The sequence below is a fragment of the Juglans regia genome, chromosome 15 (assembly GCF_001411555.2).
Source record: "Juglans regia cultivar Chandler chromosome 15, Walnut 2.0, whole genome shotgun sequence".
Taxonomy (NCBI): domain Eukaryota; kingdom Viridiplantae; phylum Streptophyta; class Magnoliopsida; order Fagales; family Juglandaceae; genus Juglans; species Juglans regia.
Window position 1 is genome coordinate 17,920,177 of NC_049915.1, and position 27,322 is coordinate 17,947,498.

At 35.1% G+C, this 27,322-nt stretch overlaps 2 protein-coding genes across 2 annotated transcripts; both read right to left on the reverse strand.

Annotated features, from left to right (window-relative positions):
• Positions 1-6,370: 6,370 nt before the first annotated feature.
• On the reverse strand, positions 6,371-10,013 carry LOC108993044. The gene is made up of 5 exons (XM_018967813.2): positions 9,990-10,013; positions 9,465-9,560; positions 9,251-9,352; positions 7,169-7,346; positions 6,371-6,878 (listed from the first exon to the last, which is right to left on the reverse strand). Exons 1-5 carry the CDS (start codon positions 10,011-10,013, stop codon positions 6,607-6,609), a joined length of 672 nt encoding a protein of 223 aa, XP_018823358.1. The 3' UTR covers positions 6,371-6,606.
• A 13,222-nt stretch (positions 10,014-23,235) lies between these two features.
• On the reverse strand, positions 23,236-24,884 carry LOC108993101 (transcription factor MYB54-like). Its single transcript, XM_018967865.2, has 3 exons — positions 24,548-24,884; positions 23,917-24,360; positions 23,236-23,694 (listed from the first exon to the last, which is right to left on the reverse strand). The coding sequence occupies exons 1-3, from the start codon at positions 24,660-24,662 to the stop codon at positions 23,495-23,497; spliced, it is 759 nt and encodes a 252-aa protein (XP_018823410.1). The 5' UTR covers positions 24,663-24,884; the 3' UTR covers positions 23,236-23,494.
• Between the last annotated feature and the right edge of the window lie 2,438 nt (positions 24,885-27,322).

A 27,322-nucleotide genomic window follows, 5' to 3' on the forward strand; every position in this document is an offset into this window, starting at 1 on the left:
ATTTTTTTGTTTGTTATTTCCTTTTCAGTTGTAATTCGTGAAGCTTGGTACAAGCCCATGTCCTTTTATCATGTGTAGGGTTTCAGCTTTATAGAGGCGCCATTAGGTGTTTGTTTCTTTTATGCAAAAACTAATGAATATCTAAATTTATTCCTTCCTAGCTCTCTTACTCAGCCATTTCTGAAAAAGCATCCCTCAGGTAAGGCTTTTTCAAGTGTGTGTTAATTCAGTGTGTTACATCTAGCCACCACCATCGTACCAGCAGCCTTCCCTCTCACCGACGACCACCTCCCCACAACGCAACTCCCTCCCTTCCCTTTTCCCTCTCCTTCTTGCACGAGTTCCCTCCTTCGGCACAAGTAGCACTACCGTCGCAACCATCGGCGCCATCGCACCGAGCACCTAACGCTGGTGACCCTCCCCTCTACCAAACCCAGCCACTCATCTCCCCAATCTGCCCCTCACGCAGCCCACTCTCTCACACGGTTTCCCCACATCGCAGCCCAGGTCCGCTGCCTACGGCTACGCGTTGCCCCCACGTGCACGTCGAACCTCCACCCCTCGGCCATACCTTCTTTCTTAAGCCACACCGACCTCTCCTTCTCTCTCACGCTCTCTCTCCCTCTCGGGTCTCCATTGTGCATGGCCAGATCTGTCCCCTTGCGCCGCCCTACACTGCGAGAATCTCTTAACCACCCATTAGCACCCCAGATGTGACCTCATTTTCGAGAAAAACCCACAAAAAGCCCTCTGTCTGGCCCGAATCTGTCACTGCCACCTTGCACTGCTGCTCCGCCACTTTTGGCGTCACCTCGATAAGCCAAAGCTGCCCTTAGTTGTTTATTTTAGTTTCTGTTTTGTTTATTTGTTAACAGTTTGGTTTTTGTCTGCAAAGTGATTCGCAAACTCGTCCAATCGGAGGACTCCGTAGACCAACGCACATTCAATCATCCAAATTTCTCATCCACGTTGTAAGTAACTCTCTTACGCGACCCTTGAGTTCAAGATGTGAATTTATCACTAATTTTGTTTGAAGTCTGGTTGTGTTAAGAAGGGCCTTGGGCCCAATGAAGCGTTAGGCTTGATATCATAGTAGTGGTTGGGAATTGGGCCACTTGGAGGATGGGATTACACGTGTAGCTTGGTATGGGAAATTGTGAAAGTTGTGACTATTGTGATGTTGTATATTGTCTTATGTGTGTTATGCCACATCATCCAATAGATTGCCTATCATGCATCTACATTTTTATTGTAATTACTATTTGTACGATTATTTAACTGTGTTGTGTTATGCCATGTTGTGTGAATTAAAAACTGGTTTTTGGTGTACTGGTGATATCATGTGGGTGCGTGCGTATCACAACCCCAAGTCAAAATAGGGCATTATCTCGGTAGAGCTCATCTAGTCACTCGAGAGCGTAATAAACTGTGTGACGTCCCCTAGGTTGTCACTGGGCGACAACGGGCTAGGACGAGATGGTAACGCTCTCGTGCCGACTCCATAGCCTCTCTGCTAGCGAGGACTAGAGGATGTCTGGTAACGTACACGCCAGGCGCAGAGCTAGGCTTTACTTGTTACGAAGTCACATGCTCAGTTGTTACCCGTGGTGTGACAAAGGGAGCCAAGGTGTGCGCATGGTCAATAGGGGAGACCATGGTGCATGCATAATAACCATGTTTTGGGCCAAAGGGCATTTTTGGCATGTGTGGTTCTGGCTAAATGTGTTCTTTTGGAAAAAGGGTGGAAAAATGGATATTGTGATCTTTTGCATGTATGGTTGTCTTACTTTGTTGGTTGTATAAATGCATGTTTTAAACTCTTGATTGTTGCATGTTGATTACTTAATGAGATTGTGAAATCTCACTGTGGTGTTCCTACCTCCGATAGAATTTGATGCATAGGGAGAGTTTGAGCAGGAGGGACCCACTCCGCCGGAGGGGTGATTGCTGGAGCTTTCTATTTTCTATCTCTCTCATATTTGTCGTGGGACTTATTATCGCTTTATTTATATTTTTAGCCAGATGACTTTATAACCTCTTAGAGGATTATTACTTTTTGGATTGTACTATTTAAAATTTTATGGCACTTAGCTTTGACCATCCTTTTATTCTTCTGCTCCGTTATTTATGTTGCACACATATTGTATGTTCACACACACTAGCACTTAGTGATGGGTGTGTGATCTATGTGGTCATCATCCCAGTATCACAACTTCCACCAAATCACACATGAGAGTCGAGAGCGCCACAACGACACTAGCAATATCACCCAATTATTGGCTTGGAAGACCTATGGTAATTTTTTTCCACAGCTTTGCTTTGGGATTTTGTGGGATTTATCGCCATATGCCTAATCTACAACATCATGGAGTTGGACATTGTCACAAAGGAAGAAAAATGGTGCCACATTTCTATGGATATTTATATGGAACAGTAGCTTGTTATCATCAGCCGGCCACTAAACTGAATTCTACTTTACAATGACTAATAGAACATAAGATGGCCTGATAAGTCTTTTTTTTTTTTAAGTTTTCTCAATGCATGACTTCCGATGGCTTTCCATAGTGCGTTGAGAAAAGCGACTAGCTAGCTTGATCAAAACAGGAATAAGTAGAGAGAGAACAAAACATTGCAACCGCATGAAATATCTCGGGATGTTGGCCTATAAATAGGTGGGAAGAACAGGCCGGTTAGCACTATCATATTATATATCAGCTGACCTCGATCGACATGATGAAGGCCATTCTACTAATTATCTGCATTCTCTTGGCTTCCTCTACTTTGGTTCCTTCTCCGGTTTTAGCTCGGGCATTAGCTGGTAATTAATAATTAATTAAGATCACTAATTAATTATTTCCATGACAGAGTTGTGTTAATTAATTTTTGCTTGCAGAAAACAATTCATTGCATACAGATCATCGATGTTGCTCATTTACATATATATGTTTGATCATAACACCCTCTCTATATAGCTTTGTTTTAAACCATAATTGGTCTAGGGAACCTTATCTGAATCGAAAACTTCTTGTTGCTTTAAAACTCACAAGTTCTTAGCTGCAGATCATATTAAATAATAGAGCTCTTTGTTTTCTCTTTTTGGGTTTTGCAATATATGGAATTCAATATTTCTCCGACCAACCATGTTTTTCCTACTAATTATTGGTTTTTCAATTTGGTTATATATATTCTGATAACTCAACATATATATTGTCATATGTATCATATCTCCGGTAGGCGCAGGCCGCAGGCAGCTACTTGATGACCCAGCAGTACCACCTGCATCTCCTAATGTAACCAAGCCGGGTGTGACGCCAACGCCAAGGGTCCCGTGCAGACGAGACCCTGGTGATCCAATTAGGCCGTGTCGGCCAACCCCAACACTCCCACGGCCGCTATATTGTCGCCCACCCTACAAAATTAGTAATTGCAGACGTAAAACCCCTCCAAATAAGAAGCATGCACCATGAACCTGGTTTAGCAATATTAATTAAGCATCAGACTGCTTGTACATTTCTTATGGAGATTGATCGAGCAGCGTTTTAAGAATAAAATTAGTAAGGTTTTGTGTAATATTATTCTATATGCGTTTTTGGGTTTGTGATGGATTTCATAATTTATAGCTTTCTTGTGTGGTGTAATATATATACATGCAGTGATCAGAATCTACTCATGTTTAGATCATGATCATAAACTATATATATGCTTAATGTCATGTTAGTGACAATAAATAAAAGCAACCTTGTACGTTGTGAATTTTCACTACCTGAAAATTAAAATCAGCCTGTATTAATGTTTCATGTCTAAATATCTGGATGGTCGCACAAAACAAGAACGAAAAACTGGGGGTCAAGGGGAGCCCTCAAAAACTTCCAAGAGTTTTAAATCCAAATATCATCTTAATGACATGATTTGGACCATTTTATTTTCAAGTGAAAGATGAAAAATAATTATAAACCTACAACTATTTTACAACTCTATTTAAAATGAAGGGAAATTAAATAAAATTGAATATATTTTTTAGTGAAGCGGCACAATTACATTAGTTGATTTGAAGTACTGAGTAATAAAATAATAATAAAAGAGTTATAAGTGTATCATTATTTAATACTTAATTGGTTACAAAATCCGGTAATGAAATAGTCTTGACACGAAAGAGAAAGTTAATGCACCTTGGTCAGATAATACATTAATTCTCAGAATGTGCAAGACTAATAGACGAAAACTAATTAGACAATGAGGAAATTAAAGCCAATAGAAGTAGTACCGGTGCCCTTGCTTGATATGAAATTCCCTCTAATTTCAATATTTAGATGACTTAAAATACAGATATATATATATATATATATATATATATATATATATATATCAATATATCAATATCATGCATGCGGCCTAACTGTAAAACATCATGGAGGACTTTGTCAGACACGAAAAAAATGGTGCCAAATTTCTAGGATGTGAGTGGGTGTGGGTCTGGAACTTGGGGATAAGATATAAAATTCTCATCTCATCTCATCTCATTCTTACATATTTTTTAAATTATCATATAAAATATAATAAACAATTCAACATTTTTAAATTTCAATTTAACTTTTTCAAATCTCAAAACAGTAATAATATTAAAATATAATATTTTAAAATTTTAAACAAAATATAAAATTCTTATCTCACCCACAAACCTGCCTAACTCAAATATTCTACTTTATAATGACTAATAGAACATGAGATTGCCTAATTAATTTTCAGTTTTCTCCGTGAACTTGCAATTTACTTTTCATGGTGTGTTGAGAAAAGCAACAAGCTTGGTCAAAACATGAATGAGTAGAATTAAAGAGGACCAAACACCAATATCTCCACAATGTATTTAAATATTGTAGAAAATATCTATTTATAAATCTGTTTATTCATACATATATACTTATGTAAATTAAGTTTGCCATATAAATTGGCATAAAAAGAATTTTATGTTTTGAATTTTTTTTTTTTTAATAACTAATTACATACATACTTTACAATAAGCGATGTGTTTACAACCCAATTGTAAATAGAGAAATTCTTAAATATAGTGCCATCATGATGAGGCAATAGATTCATTGTGAACTCTTCTTACTTTGTTTCTTCAACAGTCCATTAATTCATTTTATCATACTTTATATTTTTAATATATGCATGATTATAACAAAAAATAATAATATTTTTAGATTTTCATGATCATTTGATTTTATATCATAGGTGACATATAAAAAATTGTCGAGAATAATTCGATTGTCCCATTTAACTGATCTGCTTAAAGTTTCAATCCAAAAGGTCGAAAATCATTCCTACATAAAATTCATGATTGGCATATGTAAACAAATAATGTAACTATTCCATCCATTCGCTTAGGTACACACTATTTCAAAATAGTCTAAATAAATAAATTATTTTATCTGCTTACGGAAAACAATTCATTGCGTGCAGATTGATGTTGCTCATTTACATGATATATGTGTGTATGTGTGTTGGTCTTTCCCTTTTTGGGTTTTGCAATATATGGAATTAAAGCTTAGTGCTTTATAATATATTTTCGACCATGTATACATACATGTTTTCCTTAGTAAGTTGTTCAATTTGGTTATATTCTAATAACTCAACATATGATAATTAATAGAGAATTGATATTTACAGTCATAGAGTATATAAGTGTTGTGTACTCTTTTTAATAAAAGTGAATAAATATGATACCTACTTAAAAAAAAATTAAGTTTTTAATAATAAACATCACTCTTTTTCAAAAAACAGTGTTTGCACAACTCATAACTGTATCTAACATTACTCTATTTGCAGTAATATGAGAAAGCTACTGTTTTTCTTTTTCCTTTTCTATTATTGTGTCGATGAACTTGATCAATAACTATATGTATATATATGGTTTGATGTAATTTCATCGATGGCATAAATTGTCAAAATTGATAGTTTAGTATGCAACATGAAAAATGGCACTGATCAATCGAAATATGAAATTTATTTCTTCTTTTTACTTAAAACCGCAACGGTGAAGTTGATATGATTTTTACAATAAAAATAATTTTATAATCTAAAAAACCATATCAAAATATCAATTTGTAAGATGACTTTTACATAATACATTTCAGTTAAAATATTTCTCTTTTATAAATATTTTATTAAATTTTAAAAAAATTAATGTTACAGAGGAAAGTGTTTTTGAGAGATTGAGTTTTGTTAAAAACAAAAATACTACCATTTTAAGATCTCTACATCACACTTTTTAGGTGATATAATTTAATTTAAAAAGTAAATTTTAGAATTTAAATCTTACAAATTAAATCTTAACATTTAAGTAACATGAATGACGTCATCTATACGCTAACTCAATAATAGAATAATATGTTTTGTCGATGACATTTTAAGATTGAAAGCAAAAAAGACTTTTAAAAACTTCAAATTCCTAAACTTGGTATTTGCCCGAAAATAATTTACCTAAGCAAGCCCACAAAATTCACTTCCTCTACATAAAATGAGAGACAAAATACCACTTGACCACAGGTTTTTACCAAAAGAAAATCCCTTTTGAGGCATAGGTTAGCATGGAACATTAAAGAGGATTTACACATCTTGAGGCCTCACATCCCACCTTGTCTTACGCTTTCTCCGCCTGCCTAGAGTATCAAGAAACTTTACTAAACTTTCCTGTGATGGAACTGGTGTAAGCAACTTTGCTAAACTTTGCTGTAATGGAGCTGGTTTGAGGTGCACTAAATCCTCATCATCGTCATTACTGATCCACCCATGGTAAGGTCGACGACTTGGTGTAGGAAGACCATCCATGGGTAGTTTGGATTGGATCGTAACGGCTGGTGGGAGACAATGCATACTCTCTGCAAAAACAAGAGCTACATCACATCGTGATTAAATTCACAGATATGATCTTAAAGCAATTCATTGATGATTTATCACCCACACATAAACCTTGGGTTAAAAATGACGGCAATAACTTCAAAATTCATTTGATTCAACTTATATGCTGATTATTTTCAAAAAAGACGGCAATAACTTCAAAATTCGTCACTTTTATTTTGAAGGGAGGGGGAAGCATGCTATTAGTGCTTTTCTTCTAAAATGCCACTAATACATATTGAATCTAACAAATGGATGGAGAGGCGATTACGAGATTCATGAGCCTCTGATGCAGTATCTAAAGCCTCGTTAGTCTGCCAGGTAGCCTGGTTAGTTTGTGATACAGCCTCCACAGCCTCTGAATTGGGGCAAGTAACTCCATTTGCAGGCCTAACAGCTGGTGCTTCAGCATCAACTGCAACTTCAACCTTACCTTGAGAAGAACCAGCCTTCAAAGAAAGAATAAAAAGAGTGAGTAAAAAAACTGGGAACGTCATTAATGATATTGTTATTAGTTAAAAGTAAAGGTCCAAACCAGCATCCCGGTACAATTAATTCACTGCAAGGTAGAAACCAACAAGACCAAAACTGCAGCTAATAAACTGGATAGCAATTGTCATGGAAGTACATCCAATAAACACACAAAGGTGAAAAAGATATACATACAGAAAACCAGAAATGGAATAATACTCCACCTGAGAGAATGCCATAACTCACAAGTCAGAGTAGTTGGATACTGCTATAACAGCCATGTCAAATTCTAAGTGGTAGACTAGATTACAGGAAAACAAAATGAGTCATAAGCACAGGGGATAGAGGTGAGAGATCAATAGATTCATGTGTCATGAAAAAAAGAAGATAAACTTCAGTGTTCATTACGAAGTCCCACTACTACTTCAATTATGCCCATGTTAAAATTTGCATGGAACATTAAAAATATAGCTATGGCTTCCGAAGAGGAGGAGAGGAAGGGGAGAGAAGGAGGTTTACAGCCTTTGAGGCCTATAGGAGAGGAAGCAGGTTATATGTCAAGCCATGACATTTTCTTACGAGATTCATTTTCTTTCGAGATTCACAACTCAACAATGTCCAGCTGGAATTTGTTTGGAAACAAAAAGTACAAGTTCCTAATTTTCAGCAGAATTACATTTGGGTAGCGAAGATATCTCAACACTTTTCAAGTATTCTCGTACCAATGAAAATACTCTATATGCCAAACACAGTGAACCATCTTTGTACCAAAGTCTCTCCAAAGTCTCTCCACTATAATATTTATCACTATTATATATAAATAAAATTATCATTAAAAAAATCAATCATTGATGGGACCTACACCTTTTTCAATTATCTATCTTAAAGTCAACAACTTAATATATTTCATACATCCAAACAACTCAAAATACTCTCAATGGGACCCACAAACTCACTTCAATCTTTACTCATAACTATTCATAAACATTCTCAACACTTCTCAGATATTCTCACTACCCAAACAAGTGAACATGGCTTGCCCAGGGCATGATGATATAGTCCTAATTGAACATTTGTTGCTACTCCTGTAGATATTTTTCTCAATGCTTCATTAGATTCCCAAAAGGCCTAGGCACATCTCACAGAATTGTGACCATCAACAGAATAAGAGTCAACCACAAAACAATGCCTCTTTTTTCAATATGTTAGATCATAGCATGTCATTAATTTTAGGATTCTTGAAATGCAAATGCCACAAATATTTTGGCGGGATTCATGAGATGACTACTCAAAGGGAAGGGTAAGGACGCAACAAGGTAGACCATACAGTGTATGGGTTGAATCCTTTTTATTTGCAGTGCCAGACCCAAACTGCCTTGCGTCAAGAAGAAACTGCACTCTACGGTCCTTCAGCCATTCACCACAAGTGGTCCACAACAAGGGAATGATCATATACACCTGAAGGAAAAAATTTAGCCCCACTGTGTGACCCACGGAATCAAAGGTCCGTGTCGAGCTTTATCAAAATTGGGCCTTTGAAGTGTAATCATTCACTTTTCTGCATTTCTACATATAGATGCCATGTAAACTCAACTGGATAAGTTCAAAGCTGGCCTTAATAGCATAATCCTAAGTTGAAACAGGATTTCTTTGTTTTACTCCAATCCAGCATTCACACATTGCCCCCTGTTTGGTTAACAGAAAATAAGCATAAGAAAAAAGTAAACAAAGACAACTTTTCCCCACCTTTTCACCGCAGCTGAACAGAGCATTAAGAAAGAAATGTATGAAGAAAAAATCTCAAAAACAAAAAAATAAAACGCGACAATAAAAGAAAAACAAGCATATAGAAAAGGTGTGAAGAGATTTAAAAGACTCTTACATCCTCTTGTGTATGAGCGTTTAGCTTTTCAAGAATGGTTTCAACGAGAAGAATGTAAGAAACTTCTTCAATAAAGACCCATCCATCATCCCCACCATAAACCTGAACCAAAACCCATATTACGATTCAAACAAAACCAAGACCCAATAAATGTTTTTGCTTTCAGAAAACAATGAGCATAGAGAAAAAAAAATTATAAAAAATAAAAACCCACATTTAGAAGCTCTCCGACCGTTTCTTGAACCAGTTTCTCGGAAAATCCATATGGACGCATAGCGTCGAGGGCTGCATCGAGACGGGTATTACCCCTCTGCAAAAGAAGGGAAAACAAAACAGAGCGTCAGAAAACGAGAAAAAAAATCCTCAAGAAATTGTATCAAGAAAAGGAAAATAAATCGGGAAAAAAAAAGCGTTGAAGAAGATGAAAAGCAGCAAGTGGTTCGCGATCTCATAAAATGCGAGATATAACACCAGAAAATAGGATCTTGTGAGAGGAAAGTTCATCGAACGTAAGAAAACATGTCGAGAAAATAACGCAAGGAAAAGAGTGAGGCACAGAGGAAAAAAAAAACCAAACTTTAGAAAAATGTCGGTGTCAACAAGAGATAAAACGAGTTCAGAAAATCAGGATAAAATGTCCAGAATGAGAGAGTGAACAAGTACGAGAAAATATCACGAGTCAAGAAGATAGAAAGTGAGGGAAAGTGCAAGAAACGAGTGGGAAAAAAACTACGAACACCTTTTTTCTTCGTCTTGGAGCCATTCGTCTCTCTCTCCCCTTTCTAGTATTATTATTTATTCATTTTCTTTTGGGCCAATCCGGCCCATTTGGATGAAATAAAAATGAATTAAAAAATAATGCTTCAAAAACAAATTAAACAATGCAATAGTAACTTTGAAAAAAGTTCTCTGAAAAAAATATGTTCCACCGTGAAAAGAATGAAAACTTCTTCTTTTTTTTTTTTTTTTAATTTCTCTTTTTCTAAAGAAAAATGTTTTGGATTCCGAATTTGAAATTCAAAAAATATCTCAAATGGAATTTTTTTTTTTCACCGAATGATTAAAAAAATATTTTTTAATAATATTGTGAATTTTTTATTTTTTAAAAAAATATTTATGATAATTAAAAAAATACATGAAAAAAATAGAAAAAAAAAATTACGCTATTCGGGACATTTTTTGGATCCCAAATTCGGGACCCGTAGCAGTACTCTTTTTCAAATAATTTAACTCTGAATTAGGCCTAGTTTTCACAAAATTTTTCATCTCATCTCATTTAATCATTATAATTTTCTCAAATTCATACAAAATAAAATAAACAATCCAACTTTTTCAAATCTCAAAATAAAAATAATATTAAAAAATATATTCTAACAATATTTTATTTAATTTTTTTATTTTACCTCATCTCATCTCATCTGCAAAAACAAACGAAACCTAAAATTATTTGAGAAAAAACCATTGAACCATCCAAAATCTAAAATCATAAATGACATTAATTATTGTCATTAATTAGGAGGAAACAACCATTCTTGTTGTGAATCTACAATATGTTTTCCTTTTTTACCCTTATGTGAAGGATTGGGAAGTTAACCCTCGCCACCATTTGCATCCCATTTTGCTTCTCCTCCATTTTTAACTCTAATCTTGTTTCAATTTCCAGTTTTCTCATATTTCTTCCACGATTTCAATCTATCTTTTCAACTCTATTTCATCTCGAATGGAGAACTCATATGTGAACCATGAGGTGTTGTCCAAGCCTTAGGTGGCCATATTGAGTGAATCTAATCGAGTAAAGCTCGCCTTAATCCCAATATCTGACATCACTTTATTGTTGAAACAAGCCTAAATGAAAAACGGCAAACCGTGTCATATACTTCACACTGTTTGAGGTTCAACAATAAGAAGTTACACTACAATACACGTTGGTGGTGGAATTCTCTAAGGGCATGCTTCATATGGATGCCATTCGCAATCACATCTCAATGAGATGGAATCATGCTCAGCCTCGATTGTGGGGCTTATTGATTCAAGACATGTATCAATAAAATTACAATCGGCTGAAGATTTGGCCAAATCTTGGACATGAGATACACACATCACAAAGGAAGTATGTTTAGGTTGTTCAAGTGATATCTGGATTTTTTACTAATGGAGGTCACACATTGCTTTTAGTATGGGTAAGATTTCCCTTATTGCTTTTAGATTTCAGTGTCCAATCCTATCTAAAGGCTATTGCCCATCCCCTTGAAAAACTTCTTGCTATTGATTTACGTAACACTAATCCTTCTTTTGCCCTTATTTGCATAGAAATAGACTTGTATACCCCTAAAGAAAATGTTGTCTAGTTTGGTATAGAAGATGAAGGATTATGGCAACAAATTGAATATGAGAGATGCCCTAGTTATTGCAAACATTGTCTAATCGAGGGACATGATATTATTGAATGTAGAAAACTATAAGTTAAGGTCAACAAGCCTGGAAAGGCTGCGAATGACAATCTAGTTGCCCTTATTACTAAGAAAAAATGGGTTCCTAAAAAAAAAAATTGTTGACTACAGTTTAGAGAATCCCACTACACAATAGCCTACATCTAGTTCTTCTTCAGAATTACCATTAATCCCTAACAATGAAAATCTCAACAATGAAGCCAATGACAAACCCCCCCCCCCCCCTCCCTCAATCAGGAGATTATCACGTAAAAAATTAGCAATAACAACACAACTAATGGGCTTCCTGAAAGTGATGGACAAAGTGAGAATGCTCAGAATATCATTGCTAAAGAGCCATACCCTACTTATGTCATGCAAAATGATCCACCTCTCGAATATGTGTCTAGTCATAATTCTTTTGGTATAATTGCTAATTATTAGAATCTTGATTCTTCAAAAAAAAATTTTGAGAAAAATATACAAACTTTTAAAGTTATTCACTCTGATTCTAAAGTTGTGGAAAATTCCGTCAAGAAGAAAGGTAAAAGAGTAACTCGTGTTACAAAAATCATTCTAAATACCAAAACTCAAATAATATCATGATTACTCAATTTTAGTTTGGAATGTGAGAAGCATTGCCAATAATAACTCAATGCTTTATTTGAAATATTTGGTTAAGTTTTATAAATTGCCATTAATTGCTCTTTTTGAACCAATTCCTACTTTTACTAAGGCTGCTACTATTTGTCGCAATTTGGGTCTCTCTCAAGTAGGGATAAAAAAAAAATCAGTGAACCGGTAAACCAAATTGAATCGGACGGAACTAAGTACTGGATTCTATTTGGTCGGGTACTGGTTTCATTTTTCTCAATACCGATAGAAATCAGTTTGATTCCCATTTTCTTTTTTCTAATACCAGACCGAACCGGACCGGTTCATATATATATATATTAATTTTTTATATTGTATAAAATATTTTTTATATGATTCTTTATATTATATATAATTTTTATATATAATATATATAATTATATATAAATAATTTTGTATTATATGGTAAATTACTAATTAATATAACATTAAATTTTAAAATCCTATATAAATAACTATATATTATCACTATAATCTATAGTATTAGTAATATCACTATATATTAATATATCACTATATTTTTTATTATAATATATCACTACTATATTTTATATTATAATATAGCACTATAGTCTATAATACAATTATAATATATATTATAATATACTACAATATATTATCACTATATTATTATATACTATATTATATATACTGAAAAATTTGGACCGAACCGGACCAGAACCGGTAAAATTGAAAGTACCGGTTTAGGAGTTTAACAGGTGAGGTATCGGTTCTTCAAATCTCAAAAAATAATATATACCGGTTCAGTTTTAAAATATGTCCAAAACTAGACCGAATCAGACCGGTTGCACCCCTACTCTCAAGTTTACACGAATGAAGACTATGGCGGTAAGATTTGCATTTGTGCGAATAAAGATCTTATTATTTCAATTTCTGAACGGCACATTACTTTCTTTGTTGATTAGAGTGGTAAAAACACTATTTTCTCTATTGTTTATGCCAAATGTAATCCTAGCTCTTTTTCAAAAATCTCTTTGGACTTCTCTTTGCACCATGAAACCTCCTAACTCTCCTTAGATGGTGTTTGGTGATTCAACATTATCAAACCTGATGATGAAAAACCAGGTAGTGTCCATATTCCTAATTCTACTAAATCTGACTTTCTTGATTTCATCGACTACAATTCCCTTAATGAGCTCCCTTATCTTGATTCTAAATATACTTTGAATTATCATAGAAATGGGGTCTGTAATTGGGAAAGATTAGATCAGGCACTTGTTAATCAATCCTGATCTTTATCCTTTCCTCAAAATTCTCTTACATATCTGGAAAGGAATCACTCTAATCATTGCCCCTCTTTGTTATGAATAAGAGATCCATAATTTTGATCCCTCATCCTTTAGATCTCAAACGATGTGGACTAAGAACCCTCAATTTTTAGACTTTGTTTCTTCTAATTGGAATCAACCTTGTTATCATTGATTCTCTATGGCTTAAATAAACTTGTTTTTAAACAAAACTTTTGAGAGTTGCTTTAAAAGATTGAAATCTCTCAGTTTTTGTTATTGTTTTTCAACCTTGCTAATATACGTGATAAAGTTTGAGTTGTTGTACTCTCTTTGCAAAACTCTTTCCTTAATTCTGATGTGGTTATATTGCAAAATTTAGAAAAATGGTATAATGATAGATTGCTCCAAGAAGAAATCTTTTATAAGCAAATTCTAGAATTCAAGGATTATCTAAAAGTGATAAAAACACAAATTTCTTCTATCAAATGGTTGCTCACAATAGGAGAAATGCTTATGTTACTTCTCTTACGCTCCCAGATGGCTCCTCCTTCTCTCAACACAACATTATTCACTCGACTGCTGAGAATTGACTCATAGTCTTTCCTTGGCCCAAGAATTAACTCATAGTCTTTCTAGATATATCAGAGGCAATAATTTTGTACATAAAGTTGACATAGCTAAATCTGTTGATTGGGTCAATACGATTTACCTTTCTCGTATCCCTATTCCTTTGGTTTTAATAAAGGTATTGTCTCTTTATTTTAGAAATATTTTTCTTATCCCACCTTTCCTGATTACTTAAATGGTACTCACTCAGACTAGTTTACTTCTAATCGAGGCCTAAGACAATGAGACTCATTATCCCCTATTCTTCTTATTCTTAATGTAGGACCCCTATGTAGAGGTCTTCACCATCTTATGACTGAAGGTCATGTCACTCCTTATCCAATCCCTAGAGGATGCAGTCCCATTTCTCACCATGTTCAGAAGAATTATTACTTCTACAACGGGTTTTAATCAAGGCAACTTCCCTATCACTTATTTTGGTGCCCCTTTTCCTATGGGAAGATTCCTTCCTCCACTTATGATTCTCATGGTTAGAAAAAAGGTAGCTAGTTGGAATAGTCACCTCCTTTCTGCTGGTGGCAAGCTTAATTGTGAGGAACCGTCTGACGCCAAAGAGGACGGACCATTCTCGAAGTTGAGTGGAAGGAAAAGATGGGGAACACTTTAGTGGTCTAAGGAATTAACAGTAGGGGTTGCAAAGTGCAACCAGTTTAGCACATGGACGAGAAAGTACCTTACAAACGTTTGACTGATGCGTCCCAAAGCGAGGTGGAGATAAGTGTGTCGTTTCACTAAAGGCGAGCACAAAAAGGTCACTTACCATGATGGCGAGAACAAAGAGCCACGAAAGCCAATAACTCTGACAAGACAAAAATTTACCCGCCAAGGCAAGCAGCAGTTCGGAAAAGACTGGGTAAGTAAGGGACCTTGTTGAAATTACACAGAAGTGCTTAGAAAAGTGGCAGTATTCCAGGCAAAAGCCCCACTCAACCCAAACAGTCACACATCCGGAGTGGTTCTGCGAAAGGTAAAGGCTTGACAGGTCATGTTGTCTGAACGTAGAAATATGACTCAAGCCACGATCGAAACCCTCTTTAGAGGAAAGTTATAGGACCAAGAATGTGAATCATGCTTGGCAGTTTGTTTATGTCATCCTGCAATATGATAGGGAAGGGTTAAGGAAAATCATTACTGCATAACCGAAGTAAAAAATGACATCTAAAAACTCCACCCTATTTAAAGGACCTGGACATGGAACGAGATCTCACATTTGAGACTTTATTCACCAAAGAGCTTGTGAAGTCAACTGCTTCAGAAAGCAAGGAGCAGAGTGGCAACGAGAGGATTTTCGACATAGAAATGTAGGTTAGTTCTAAGATGGTGCTGAAAAATGTGGAGTGAATATTGTGAGTAAGAGACATTGCATTATCTCTATAACTTCTCCCCCTCACATTCTATAGGCATGAATAAATATTTCAATCATTATGTTTATGTCTATATTTACACAACGATTTACAATATTTTGAATGTCGAATGTTGTTAATTCTTTTCAATAAATGACTCTGAATTCCTGTGTGGGAATCCAATATCATGAATCCATGTGTGGGAATCCAATATCTCCGTATGAGAATGTCTCTCTATGTGAGAAGTTGGTAGCGTGAATCTATAATCAAAAGACGGGACAGAGAATTCTCTAAACCATTCCTACGAAACGTTGCCACATACTTCACACGAGAAGGAGAATGTCTCGTGTGGATTGGGGTGGAACATTGTTGTATTTAGCCTCACCTGATAGTCGGAATGTAAGATCTCCCAACGTATCACGTGTTGATATCTTCAAGTTGATTGGCCGGGTAGAAGCATCCTTGGTGCTACAAGTATCTCTTTGTAAGAAGTCTGTGTGATGAATATCTTTGTGATAAATACATGTGTGGTGGAAGAGTGTTACTGGGTTGAAAGAGGTCGAATACTGATTTTTACGAGATTTTATACATATATTGGAGAATGATTATTCCTCGCCATATTAATTCTGTATTTTGCACAAAATAAATGGCACATCCCTAAAGGGTTATTCCTTGACATACCTATGTATATGTGTGATCTAAGAGGGTGATTCTTCACCACGTTTGAGGATGCACGTAGCTGTAAAAGTGAGGGTGATTCCTTGCCACACATATATGGTCCATTCAATCTTTTCATGAAAGTGTTTATAGCATCTTCGATAGCATTATCGCTCATTAGCAGTCTTGTCATAGCCGCCTAACCTACCTATGGTCTCATTCTTGAGACCATAGATTTTGATATAGATTAGATCCCGGTGTGACGCTCGAGGAAGAAGAGTCAAACCTGCCCAAGTCCTGAGTACGGAAACCAATAGCTGCCTTAGTTACCTTGTACCTTCTGTTAAAATATACAATGTTAAGTCCGGCAACTACTTGTAATCGATCCTCCACTTTAAGGCGACTAACTTTATGTACATTTGGATTATGTAATATCTCGGGATTTAATGAAAGGCAAGAGGCCCCTTTTGTTGTGAGGATTAGTATTCTGGTACTTAACTGCTAGCGTTGTCACCACAACATAAGCTGCTTAAATTTTCGCTACAATTTCATAGATAAATATATTTCATGTGTACTTCCCTCTAAAAAATTACATGCCTAATTCAATTCTCTTTTAGGTGTTGACTATTGGTCAGCACTTTTGGTACCACGGATCCTTGTCTAAACCTTCATGAGGAACAAGTCACCACATTAATCAAATTCATGCTCTCCTCCATTCTTATTCTTACCCTTTCAGTCCTTAACCCTCCCAAAAAATTCATTGACTCCATTCATAAAGCATTTGCTACATTTATTTTTTGCAGTGACATTGATGGTCACAAGAAGAAATATTGGATTTCTCATAACCACATATGTCGTCATTCCTTGAAATGAGGTCTTGACATTAGGAATTTATATGAAATTGTTGATGTTCTTCACTTTAAATTGGCTTAAAGATTCGTTAACTCGAACTCTCATTGGGCTAACTTTATCAAAAATACATTAATGATGCCCCCTTTTTGGATCTTATTTCTGCCAATGCATACTAATCTCGCTTTTGGAAAGTCATTTGCAAATTTGTCTCCATCCTTCACAACGATAGTTAATGACATATTTGTGATAGCTATATTCATTTCTAGCATGAGAATTGGGTAGGCAGCAGTTCCCTTGTCCAAAAAGGACTCATTGTTTCTAACCTCTTTTTACAAATCAAATATGTTTGCTCTCACAACAGTTGGAACATTAATTTAATCCAAAATCTTGGTGGCCAACCCTTTATCAATGAGGTCAATCTCTTTCCAGTCAAAATCAAGAAAGGCTCTAATATCCATAATGGGAAGCACAACAAAGGTGGCACATTCTCCTCTAAATATGCCTGGAATTTTCTTCTCGAGCACTACCCTTCCCTTTTCTTTAGCCCCTTCATTTGGAATAAAACCCTCCGTGTTAAGATTTCTGTCTTTCTTTGAAAATTATGGTTTGAATGGCATTCCTTTTGATGACAGGATCCAACATTGTGGTATGGATCCATCTAGCTTCTAACTGCAATAACTTCACGAAAGGGTATGGTGATACCTCTGATCATATTTTCTCCAATTGTAAGCTTTCCAAAGAGGTTTGGCATCAATTCTCAATTATTTTTGGCTACACTAATACAACCTATCACAGTTGAAGACTAATGGTGGTCCTCCTTTAGAGACTCGGATCAACTCTATTTACTTGCTCATGACCTTCTACCTCCCCTTATCTTTTGGGAACTTCGGCTTTCTAGAAATAAAGCCTATTTTGAGGACTCTTATACCCCTACGACCTCTGTCATCCATAAATTCAATAGTTGGTTAAGAGACCTTAATTCTCTCCTTAAGCCTCGCACTCTTGTGTCCTTTACTAATGTTTATATCCTTTATCATCTTCACATTCCCCCAACCACCATTCAGATAAAGAGACCATTCCTTGTTCATTGGTTGACCTTTGCTCCAGGATCTCTCAAGTAACATCGATGGTCCCTCTAAAGGTAATCCAGGGTCTGCTAGTTGTGGAGTGTTCTTCAGTCTCATGATTGCTATTTTGTTACTAGTTTTTCTTGCTATCTTGGTATGTGTACTAACACTTTTGTAGAGTTGAATTGCGATGCCTCGTATGTTAATGTATTTATTTTTTTATGAAGGATTATTTTAATTAACTTAAATATTGGTTCTCTTGTTTTAAATTTATCGGATTTCTCGTTGGATTTATTTTGTAATTCTTAAGTTGTGAAATTTACTTTGATGTGCTTTCTTGATATTAATTAGTGTTTACATTTAAATTTGTTCTTTGCTTTAATGAATAATTTTATTGTTGGACTTTAATTATTTTATTTTATTAATTTAAAGTTGCAGTGTTTTTATTTGGCTCTTATTTATTTTTTATTTGTTGCGGCTTTTTTTTATTTCTTTTGTTGGACTCTTATATTTTCAGACTAGGCCTTTTTGTGTGTTTTATTTTTTTCTCTTGGGCCTAGTCCTTTTGGTCCCCAGCCCAACCCGTGACAACCAGCCCAGTAATTTCTCTCCCCTCCAAACGGCATCGTTTGGTCCAGCCCTTAGGGCTTCTTCATCTATTTCCTTCTCCTGCGTCGTTGCTTCTCCTTCCTTCCATTTCAGATTTCTTTTTCCCCTTCCTTCAACCCATGCGGCTGCTGCTTCTCCTCTTCTCCTTCATTTTATGTCTTTTTTTTTCTCCTATGTTTTTCATTGAGTTGTCGTCTACAGTGTTTCTTCTTCCTCTCCATCTTATTTTCGGATCTTTCCCTCTACAAGTCAGCAAACGCCACCACTCATTCCTCCATCTTCGGCAGGTAATGTTTCCATTTCCATCTCTTTAATTTTCGGTTTCTCTTTTTGCTGTAAAACTGTGCAAATCGCTTCCTCTTTAGCATATACTTTTCATCTGTTTTTCTCTCCATTTGCAGGTCTATCCATGAGCCCCCATTGTTGTGCTTTCTCTTAAATCTTCCTTACTAATTTCGTGGCTCATACTTGTGATTTATTTCCATGGCATTCCCTTTTTGTTTGGTCTTTAATTGCTCTATTTTACCTTATTGGCGTACCCTGTTTTTGCCATTAAAGCCATGAGCTTCACTTGTTTCTTGGTGATTTTGGTGCTTGCCGTGAGTGCATCTTCTGCCATTGCTTATTGCCTCTCGGTTTCCCTTGGGTAAGCCTCTGTCGCTGTCCATCTCCTCATTTTCTTTTGTTTTGTGGTAGTTTTCATAAAAAGGAAATATACATATGTTTGTGTATCTCGGTTACTCTAATAGTATTAGGTGTTCATTTTTTTACCATTTTGCCTTCTTTGGAACACAAGAGTTAATATTATGCTTATTGAATCTAAAAGCTTGAGTTTTGTTTTACGTGGGTTATAGTCTATTTTGGGCATAGATGTATGGGCTTATAAACTAAGCCAATGTACTGGTGCTTTAAACAAAATATTTACAAGTTGATCATGTTGTAGTTTTTATATGTTAAATTTACTTTGTATGAGTTTTGTTTTTAAATACAAATTTAATAAATATTTGAAAGATATTATAAGTATTAATATTTTTAGAAGTACATAGTGATGCAAGATTTCTATTTTGAACTCTTTAAAGAGATACTAATTAGTCTATTTTTATTAAATGAAATATTTGCCCTCCTACTTTAATAAGTTTTGTTTTAATGAGCCTTGAAACCAGATATGTATTTTACAGCATAATTGTATGTATTAATAATATTATTAAGCAATTTTAGAAATATTCTGAGTTTTATAGTTATGAGGATATTGAGGAATTTAGGAAGTGATAGTTTTTAGAATTAAGAGAAATCTTAAGTTTTTAAGGAACTAAAATAGGTACTTCAAATGTAATATGAGATTTATCTGTCCAGTGGAGATTTATTTGAGTTACATGAATTTTTATAGGTGACGATTGATAGTTGTCCAGCACTGTTGTGGAGAATTTCTTAATAAGCTAAGAAGCCCAAGTAAGCGGGATTCATTTGCTAGGTTTTATACGAATTATTGAGACTGAGGTTGACTTTCTGAAAACTTTGCATATTTTGTGATGAAATGAGAACTTGGGAAAAACCAACCTCGGTCGTTTATTTGCATTACTCATGAAATCTGTATGAAAAAAGAAAAATATTTTCTGACATACATTGTGTAGACATGAGCTAAATTTTGTCATGTTATCTCTGAAATCTGAAAAAGAACGATATTAAGGATACGAAAAATTGTGCATTGATTTAGAAAGATGCTCCAACTTTTGTTTTCAGTATGTGAGAATGATCTGAATTTCAATACTCTGTTTTGATATAATGTGGCATATGAAAAACATTTGGCATGACTTTCTGATTCTGTTCTGACTCTGACTCTAATTATGATTCTAATATGTGATTCTGATTCTGTTTTGCTTTGATATGTGGCCCTGTCACTTGATATAATAGTGACCTATAGCCCTGTCACGGGATAGAATAGTGACTTTTGGCCCTGTCACGAGATATAATAGTGAGCTCTGGCCCTACCACGGAATATAATAGTGGATTTCTGTTCTAAGTGCAATCGTTATGATATTCATGGTGATTTATGTTCTACTTGGCTTTCTGCAGAATGCACAATCCTACCACGGGGGTTAAACATGGTCCTCTATTCTGATATGATGTTCTGATATGGCATTATAAGATGAAGATGTTCAGTCATGTTGTGCCAAAATAGTATTTGAACATGAAAAGTTGGTTTCTGAATATGAAATGTTTGAAATATCGTTCTGATTTTCTGATAATATGTATTTTTTAGATATACATAATGAAAACTGAAATGTTTTGTTTCTGCATTCTGAACTCTGTGAAAATGCTCATGTTTACATACTAGCATATGTCATCTGCTTATTGAGTTGTTGATAACTCACCCCTTATCTCCATAATATTTTTCAGATATTTTTAAGGTCCAGCTGGAAAACAAGAATATGAAGTATTGGAACAGTCTGATGATCATAGATGAATGAGTGCTAAGGGTACGAGTATTTTGGAGGATCATATTTAGTAGTTTTATCTCTAGCGGTTATTTTGGTACGTAAAGTTATGATTAATTTGGGTCTTTATGGAGATGTTATTTGTTATATTGAGGTTTTTGCTTAGTATTTATGTGGAAGGATACGGATTTTTGGATCGAACAAATAAGTTAAGTATTTTGTGGAGTTTTGTTTATTTATTACTGATTATTGGAGATGTTCTTGAGGAATAAGAGCTAAGTCTCCATACCTCCTGGAACGGGGCGTTACATGAATGATTTAAAGATTAGGCTTATGTTGTGCTATCAATTAAGTGTTTATGACCTTATTATGGAAACAGATTATGTTCTTGTAGTGAATTGGTTTATTAATAATTCTCATCCCTTTGGAAATATGCTGATCTTTAGGGTGATATTGTACATTTCAATCAATTCTTTCCTTTTAGCATTACTCATGGTTATAGAGAATATAACACTTTAGCAGATAGTCTCGCTACTCATGGATCTTTGGGCAGCATTGTAAGTTTCTCTTCCAATTTTGAGCTTCCCAAACAATATGGTTGGCCTTTTTGCTTTGGACCGTGTAGGTATCCTCAATTTCATGGTTTGATCTTCTTGTATTTTCATTTTTGTTCATTCTTAATAGGGAAATACTTTAGCCATACTTTAGCCACAAAGGGATTATACAAAAGTAATTCCATAAACTGATGTGGTTTGATGTGATTCATCAAATTATAAAGTTACTTTTATTGTAAAGTAGATCTAACAGATCAGATGAAGCCACGTAGTTTGTGAGATTATTTTTATGTAATTCCTTTGTGGATGTAGTCGTACTCTTCTTATTAATAATGGTTTTCTTTTTTCATAAGAGCATGGTTTTGGGATTTCCATCTATAACTCATTTGCTCTTTTTGTAAAAGATATTCCTCCACCATAAGTGAAGATTTATAAATAAAATTAGGGTACCGTCCTCTTCTTTAAAAAATAATAAATAAGTACATTAATTAGAAAATTTTGGTTTTCCCTTCTCACCTTATTATTATTCTTAATTTTATAATTTCTTTCTAGGGTAATCATCAAACAAGAAATTAATTAGTGATCAGGACATATTTCATTGATACATATATATATATATATAATCAATTTTTATATCAAGCAACCAAAAGAATGGGTACGTTGGAGTGATGATCAACGTGATCAGCTTGTCGTCGGGTTTATCAACAGTTAATTCATTAATTTCATCGTCATCATCATCACCAAGAAAAGTGAAAGTTAGTTAAGTGGGAGAGAAATTTCGGTACGTTTTAATTAATTAGCACCAGTTTATAAAGTGGTTGGCTTATCACTAATTATGAAAATTAACTCAAGAACATGGTACGTACGTCAATATAATCGATGGATGGTTAGAAGCGATCTATATATATATATGAAGCATATTTATATAACTTCATGATATATAACCGTAAAATTATCATGAAGTTGGTAATTAATTAATGAGAATATTAGTTGCGATTATTATTAATAAATCACGGTCCTTGACACACAACCTTATAAAAGTTGTACATATTTGAAATCATGTGAAGATTGCATGTTTGAAATTGAAGCTAACAGATCACTAGCTAGCTAATAGATGATCACACGTACGATTTCCTTATTATGATCTAATTGATCAGTACTTACAGAGTTATGCAAGATCTTGATGAATATTAATCTGAATTGAAGCTGGGCAGTTTGACTTGGTCGTTGAGTTATGATCATCTGCTGATCTGAAGTGTATATATAAATGCAGAAATTGCAAAATTTTCTTTTTTCTAGGCATGTACAGGCCGCCGATGACCTCAAATGAAAGCATCCGATCAACATGCAGTGCGGTTCTCCATTAAATATTTCAGGTTCTTTTCTTCATTCTTAACTGGCTAGCTAGCTAGCTAGTTTATAGATTAAAACGCTAGATCATTAATTTCTAGCTGCATGCGTGCATATATAATGCATTTAGCTTTCAAATGCAAGAAGAAGAAGAAGAATTTGCGATATATATGTTGTGGCAAAGGAACAAAGAAATCTGTTTTATAGGATAGATATTACACGCCTAGCTAGCTACATGCTACGTACGCGTGATCTCCTTAAATGTACATTTTCTTCGATCTCTTCTGTCAATGCAGGACCGAGCAACAATATGCATGCATATATATATAGGTGAGGTATAAATAAGTTAGCTAGGCTTAATTGATTCGTATATGTAATTGTGATATTTCAATTCAGACACTACAACGACCTTACTAATTAAGAGCCAATTCCGACGGTAAAGAAATCTATGTATGGAACATGACCAGCCTTGCTGATCTTCTGTTCTGTGTCTGCTTCCAGCTGATTCACCTCTTCATCATCTGATCTTCTTGCGATGTCTATCACTTCACTACCATTAATGGACTCTGTATTTACTTGAAGAAAATCATAAAACTCAATTGGCTGCGGCCTTTTATCTGCAATATGAACATCGATGAACACGCACAATCAGTCCAATACCATTATAATATATATATATATAGAAGATTTTTTTTCTATCAATCACACCATGCGAATACGGCATTTTTCATCAATCATTAGATCAACTCTTATTTTATAACAAGTTCAATGATTGATCAATAATGAGATGATGAGATTATAGCATATATATATGTACATCCTATAATTTTGATGTTTACCTTCAAGCATAGCGATACAAGGACTTCGACCTTGAGAAAACCACTCTTTTGGAAATTGGGGATTATAATTTGCAAAAGGGTACTGATCAAATCGTTCACGATATTTTTCAATCAAGGGCGCAAACTGGTTTCTTGCCTCAGCAGTACAGTTGTTCTGGAGCTGATCTTGTACTTTGGAAGAAGATTTTTGCTGATTCATTAATGTCTGAGCAGCCCTTTTTGCATAAAGCTTTGATCTTTCTCTACATCTTCGTGCCATGATCACGTGCCAATGGTTCTTCACTGCATTATCAGTGCGACCAGGGAATAGTCTTGCAATTATGGCCCATCTATTTCCATGGATCCTGTGCGAAGTCAAAAGCCTCTCTTCTTCCTCTTCGGTGAAAGGGCTCCTATTGATCCTTGGGTCCAGCTGATTGAACCATCTCAATCTACAGCTCTTCCCTGATTCATGAATTCGTCACTTTATGAGTTAGTTAATTAAGCTGTAATTAATTATACTCTTTATCCTGTTCTTGTTGACATGATGATCAAACCCTAGCTAGCAGTTTTCAATATACATGACAAAGATGCATTAATTAATAAAAATATTTCTGAGAGAGGTAGGTTTTGATATTTGTCTGCCACGTACCTGATCTTCCTTGGAGATTTTCAGCTATGGCGTTCCAGTTATGGGGTCCATAACGTTCCACCAACTCTCGGAGCTTTTCATCTTCAGCAGGCCTCCAGTGGCCCCTGGTACACATCTTTTTTTCTTTTTTATGAACTTCCAAAACCCTGATTCGATCTAGCTAGGATGAGCGTGCTTCCAGCTCTTTGCTTTAGCTTGCAGTTTTTCTTCCAGATCGACTGTAGAACCGAGTTAAGAATTGAGATGAAAACCTGAGACAAGAAGTAGCAGCATGGGGAGAGAGAGAGAGAGAGAGAGAGAGAGAGAGAGAATGAAAAGTGTTCTCAAGGAGAGAAATGAAGACAGATCAGGGAAAGGATCCCAAGAGAAATATATATATATATATATATATATATATATATTTATTTATATATATGGGAGTAAGATGAAAAGTATTTTCCGTTAGAGAGTTGGAGGGTTTGGACAGACCCAGCACCTGAGATTGATGCAACGCCTCGGCTAACAAAACGCCTTGTAAGCAATGATCAGATATTTTAGCTATAGCTATATACATACAGAGAGAGAGAGAGAGAGAGAGAGAGAGAGGTTGCTTAGCAGTGTGAATTATTTGGTTCTGCTTTCAACATCTCTCCAAGTTTCTAACCTACAACTTCTACTTATAACCCACCTCGATCGCTTACTTTTCTTGTTCTTTTATTAATCTATTTAGAAATTAGCTCGAACCCAAAACAAAATATATGAAAAAAAAAAAAAAAAAAGGGCCGAAATTAACCTGTTTTTAAAAATAATTCTTCTACTGATCTTTAATTCATTAATTATTAAGGATTAATAACTGCTTTCCTTTAATTCATTAATTATTAAGGATTAATGCTCGCTAAAGTTTGTATTTATATACATATATATATAATAAATAAAATAAAATAAAATAAAATAAAAGTGGGTTGGTATTGTTGTTAGACTTGTGATGTTGTACATGATATGGCTATTATATGTGTTTAGGTTTCGATAACCTTTCGATCGACCTAACTAACAAATGACCTTACAAAGCTTACAACCGAAACTGCACGTGTACTAGGAGAATTGGACATCATCTGCATGCAGCTGCTTTGTGAGTCAAACATCTGGTCTCCCCGTAGTTGTGAGGTTGCTGTTAGAAAAATACAAAATTACACATTATTATTTCCAACAGCTAGCCCTGCCTTTTCGTTCAATCTAGCTACCATTGCATGGCTTGCCTCTTGATTGATTTTTCATTATTCATGATAATCTCATGCTTATTAATTTGTTACAAAATTATAATTTTTTCATGCATGATATATATATATATATATATATAATTCAAGCTCCATATATAGATATATAATGGACCACCTATATATTGATTATGAACTAGGTCATGTTGAGGGATAGATCAAGGTATGAAATCTCTTTATAATTAAGGTGCACAAGTTAATCATGTAACAGTACTATTCCATGTTTTACATTAAATAAATACTATATATATCCATTATTTATTTATATATATATATATATATATCATGCATCGAGGCCTCAGTTGTAACAGTTTTTTCTTTCTCTGGTTTGAGGAGTGTGGTTGTGTACATATAAAAGGGTATGATCCTGTGTTTGAGAGTTTTAAGAAGTCCGCTTATTTCTCTACTAAAGGCACCTTTTGATCAGGAAAATATACTGCAAATTAATGGACTACGAAAAAGCCCCTCGTTAATGATCTCAGATAGTGTACGTGTGTGTAAATATATGTGTGTGCGGGTATAACCTCATGTGGGCCTTCTAATTATATAAGTTTAATGATCTAAAAATTAGGCCCTAGGGTAGCCACCCATCTCGCACCCCATCTCCGCCCATATCTTTGACCGTCTGTATCCGCTTGTCGGGCAGAGAGATTAACACCACCACCGTCTAGCCACCCCGTCCAACAACACATTTTTCATAAAAAAAAATTACATAAAATCGTAAATACATAAAAAAAAATCAAAAAAAAATAGCTCAAAACCAACAAGAAATCTCACATCTGTGCATAGATCTAAAACATAGATCCACAATCGCGACCATGATTGTGGCTCATAATTAACCTCACAAGCCTATCGCCTTAGCCGTTGGTCATAAAACTCACAAACTCACTGTCACGATTGTAGGTCATAAAATATTCAAAGGTCATAAAGCTCGTAGACCCACAATCGCAATAGTGTCTTTAACTTACAAATCCACAGTGGTGACTAAGGTCTTGTATCATAGAGACCCATGCATGGTCAAGTGGTCGTATTGTCGTAGGCTGCGGCTTGGCCGTGGGTGGAGAAGAAGAAGAAGAGGGCTAAGAGGAGGAAAAAAAAGAAGAAGAAAAGAGTAGGAGAAGATAAATGAGAGAGAAGAAAGAACGGTGAACCATGAAAGGAAGAGAAAGAAGAGGATAAAGGAGATAGAAAAATATGAGCATTTATAACTAGGCTTTTTTTTTAATATTACATGGGCGGGCAAGGGAAATTCGTGGTGGGTGGCCACCCCACCGGCCCTCCGACCACACCCGCACCCAGGGCTGGTGGATTTTTGGGCGAACAAGCCGGATTTTGCCATATACTGTTTAAGAATTAGTCATATGAGAAAACCTGGAGACCAGTCCGGCTGGTCCTCTCCCATAACCAGCCCTCCAATAGTAGCCCACCACGTTAGCATGTTATTTTACTAACCATGCACTTGTCTACACTTGAACAACACAGACATCAGTGCCCTCCTGTGCCTCCCTTTCGGTTTCCACTC

What these genes read in the sequence shown, in the direction of transcription:
- LOC108993044 (XM_018967813.2), bottom strand. Translation starts at nt 10,013, where the DNA reads ATGGCTCCAAGACGAAGAAAAAAG. An exon ending in CTCCAAGACGAAGAAAAAAG is followed by an intron (nt 9,561 to 9,989) that starts GTGTTCGTAGTT and finishes CTTCTTTTGCAG; the next exon opens with AGGGGTAATACCCGTCTCGA. An exon ending in ATCAGAGGCTCATGAATCTC is followed by an intron (nt 6,879 to 7,168) that starts GTAATCGCCTCT and finishes TTGTTTTTGCAG; the next exon opens with AGAGTATGCATTGTCTCCCA.
- LOC108993101 (XM_018967865.2), bottom strand. Translation starts at nt 24,662, where the DNA reads ATGTGTACCAGGGGCCACTGGAGGCCTGCTGAAGATGAAAAGCTCCGA. An exon ending in AAATCTCCAAGGAAGATCAG is followed by an intron (nt 24,361 to 24,547) that starts GTACGTGGCAGA and finishes TTCATGAATCAG; the next exon opens with GGAAGAGCTGTAGATTGAGA. An exon ending in TTGTATCGCTATGCTTGAAG is followed by an intron (nt 23,695 to 23,916) that starts GTAAACATCAAA and finishes TTCATATTGCAG; the next exon opens with ATAAAAGGCCGCAGCCAATT.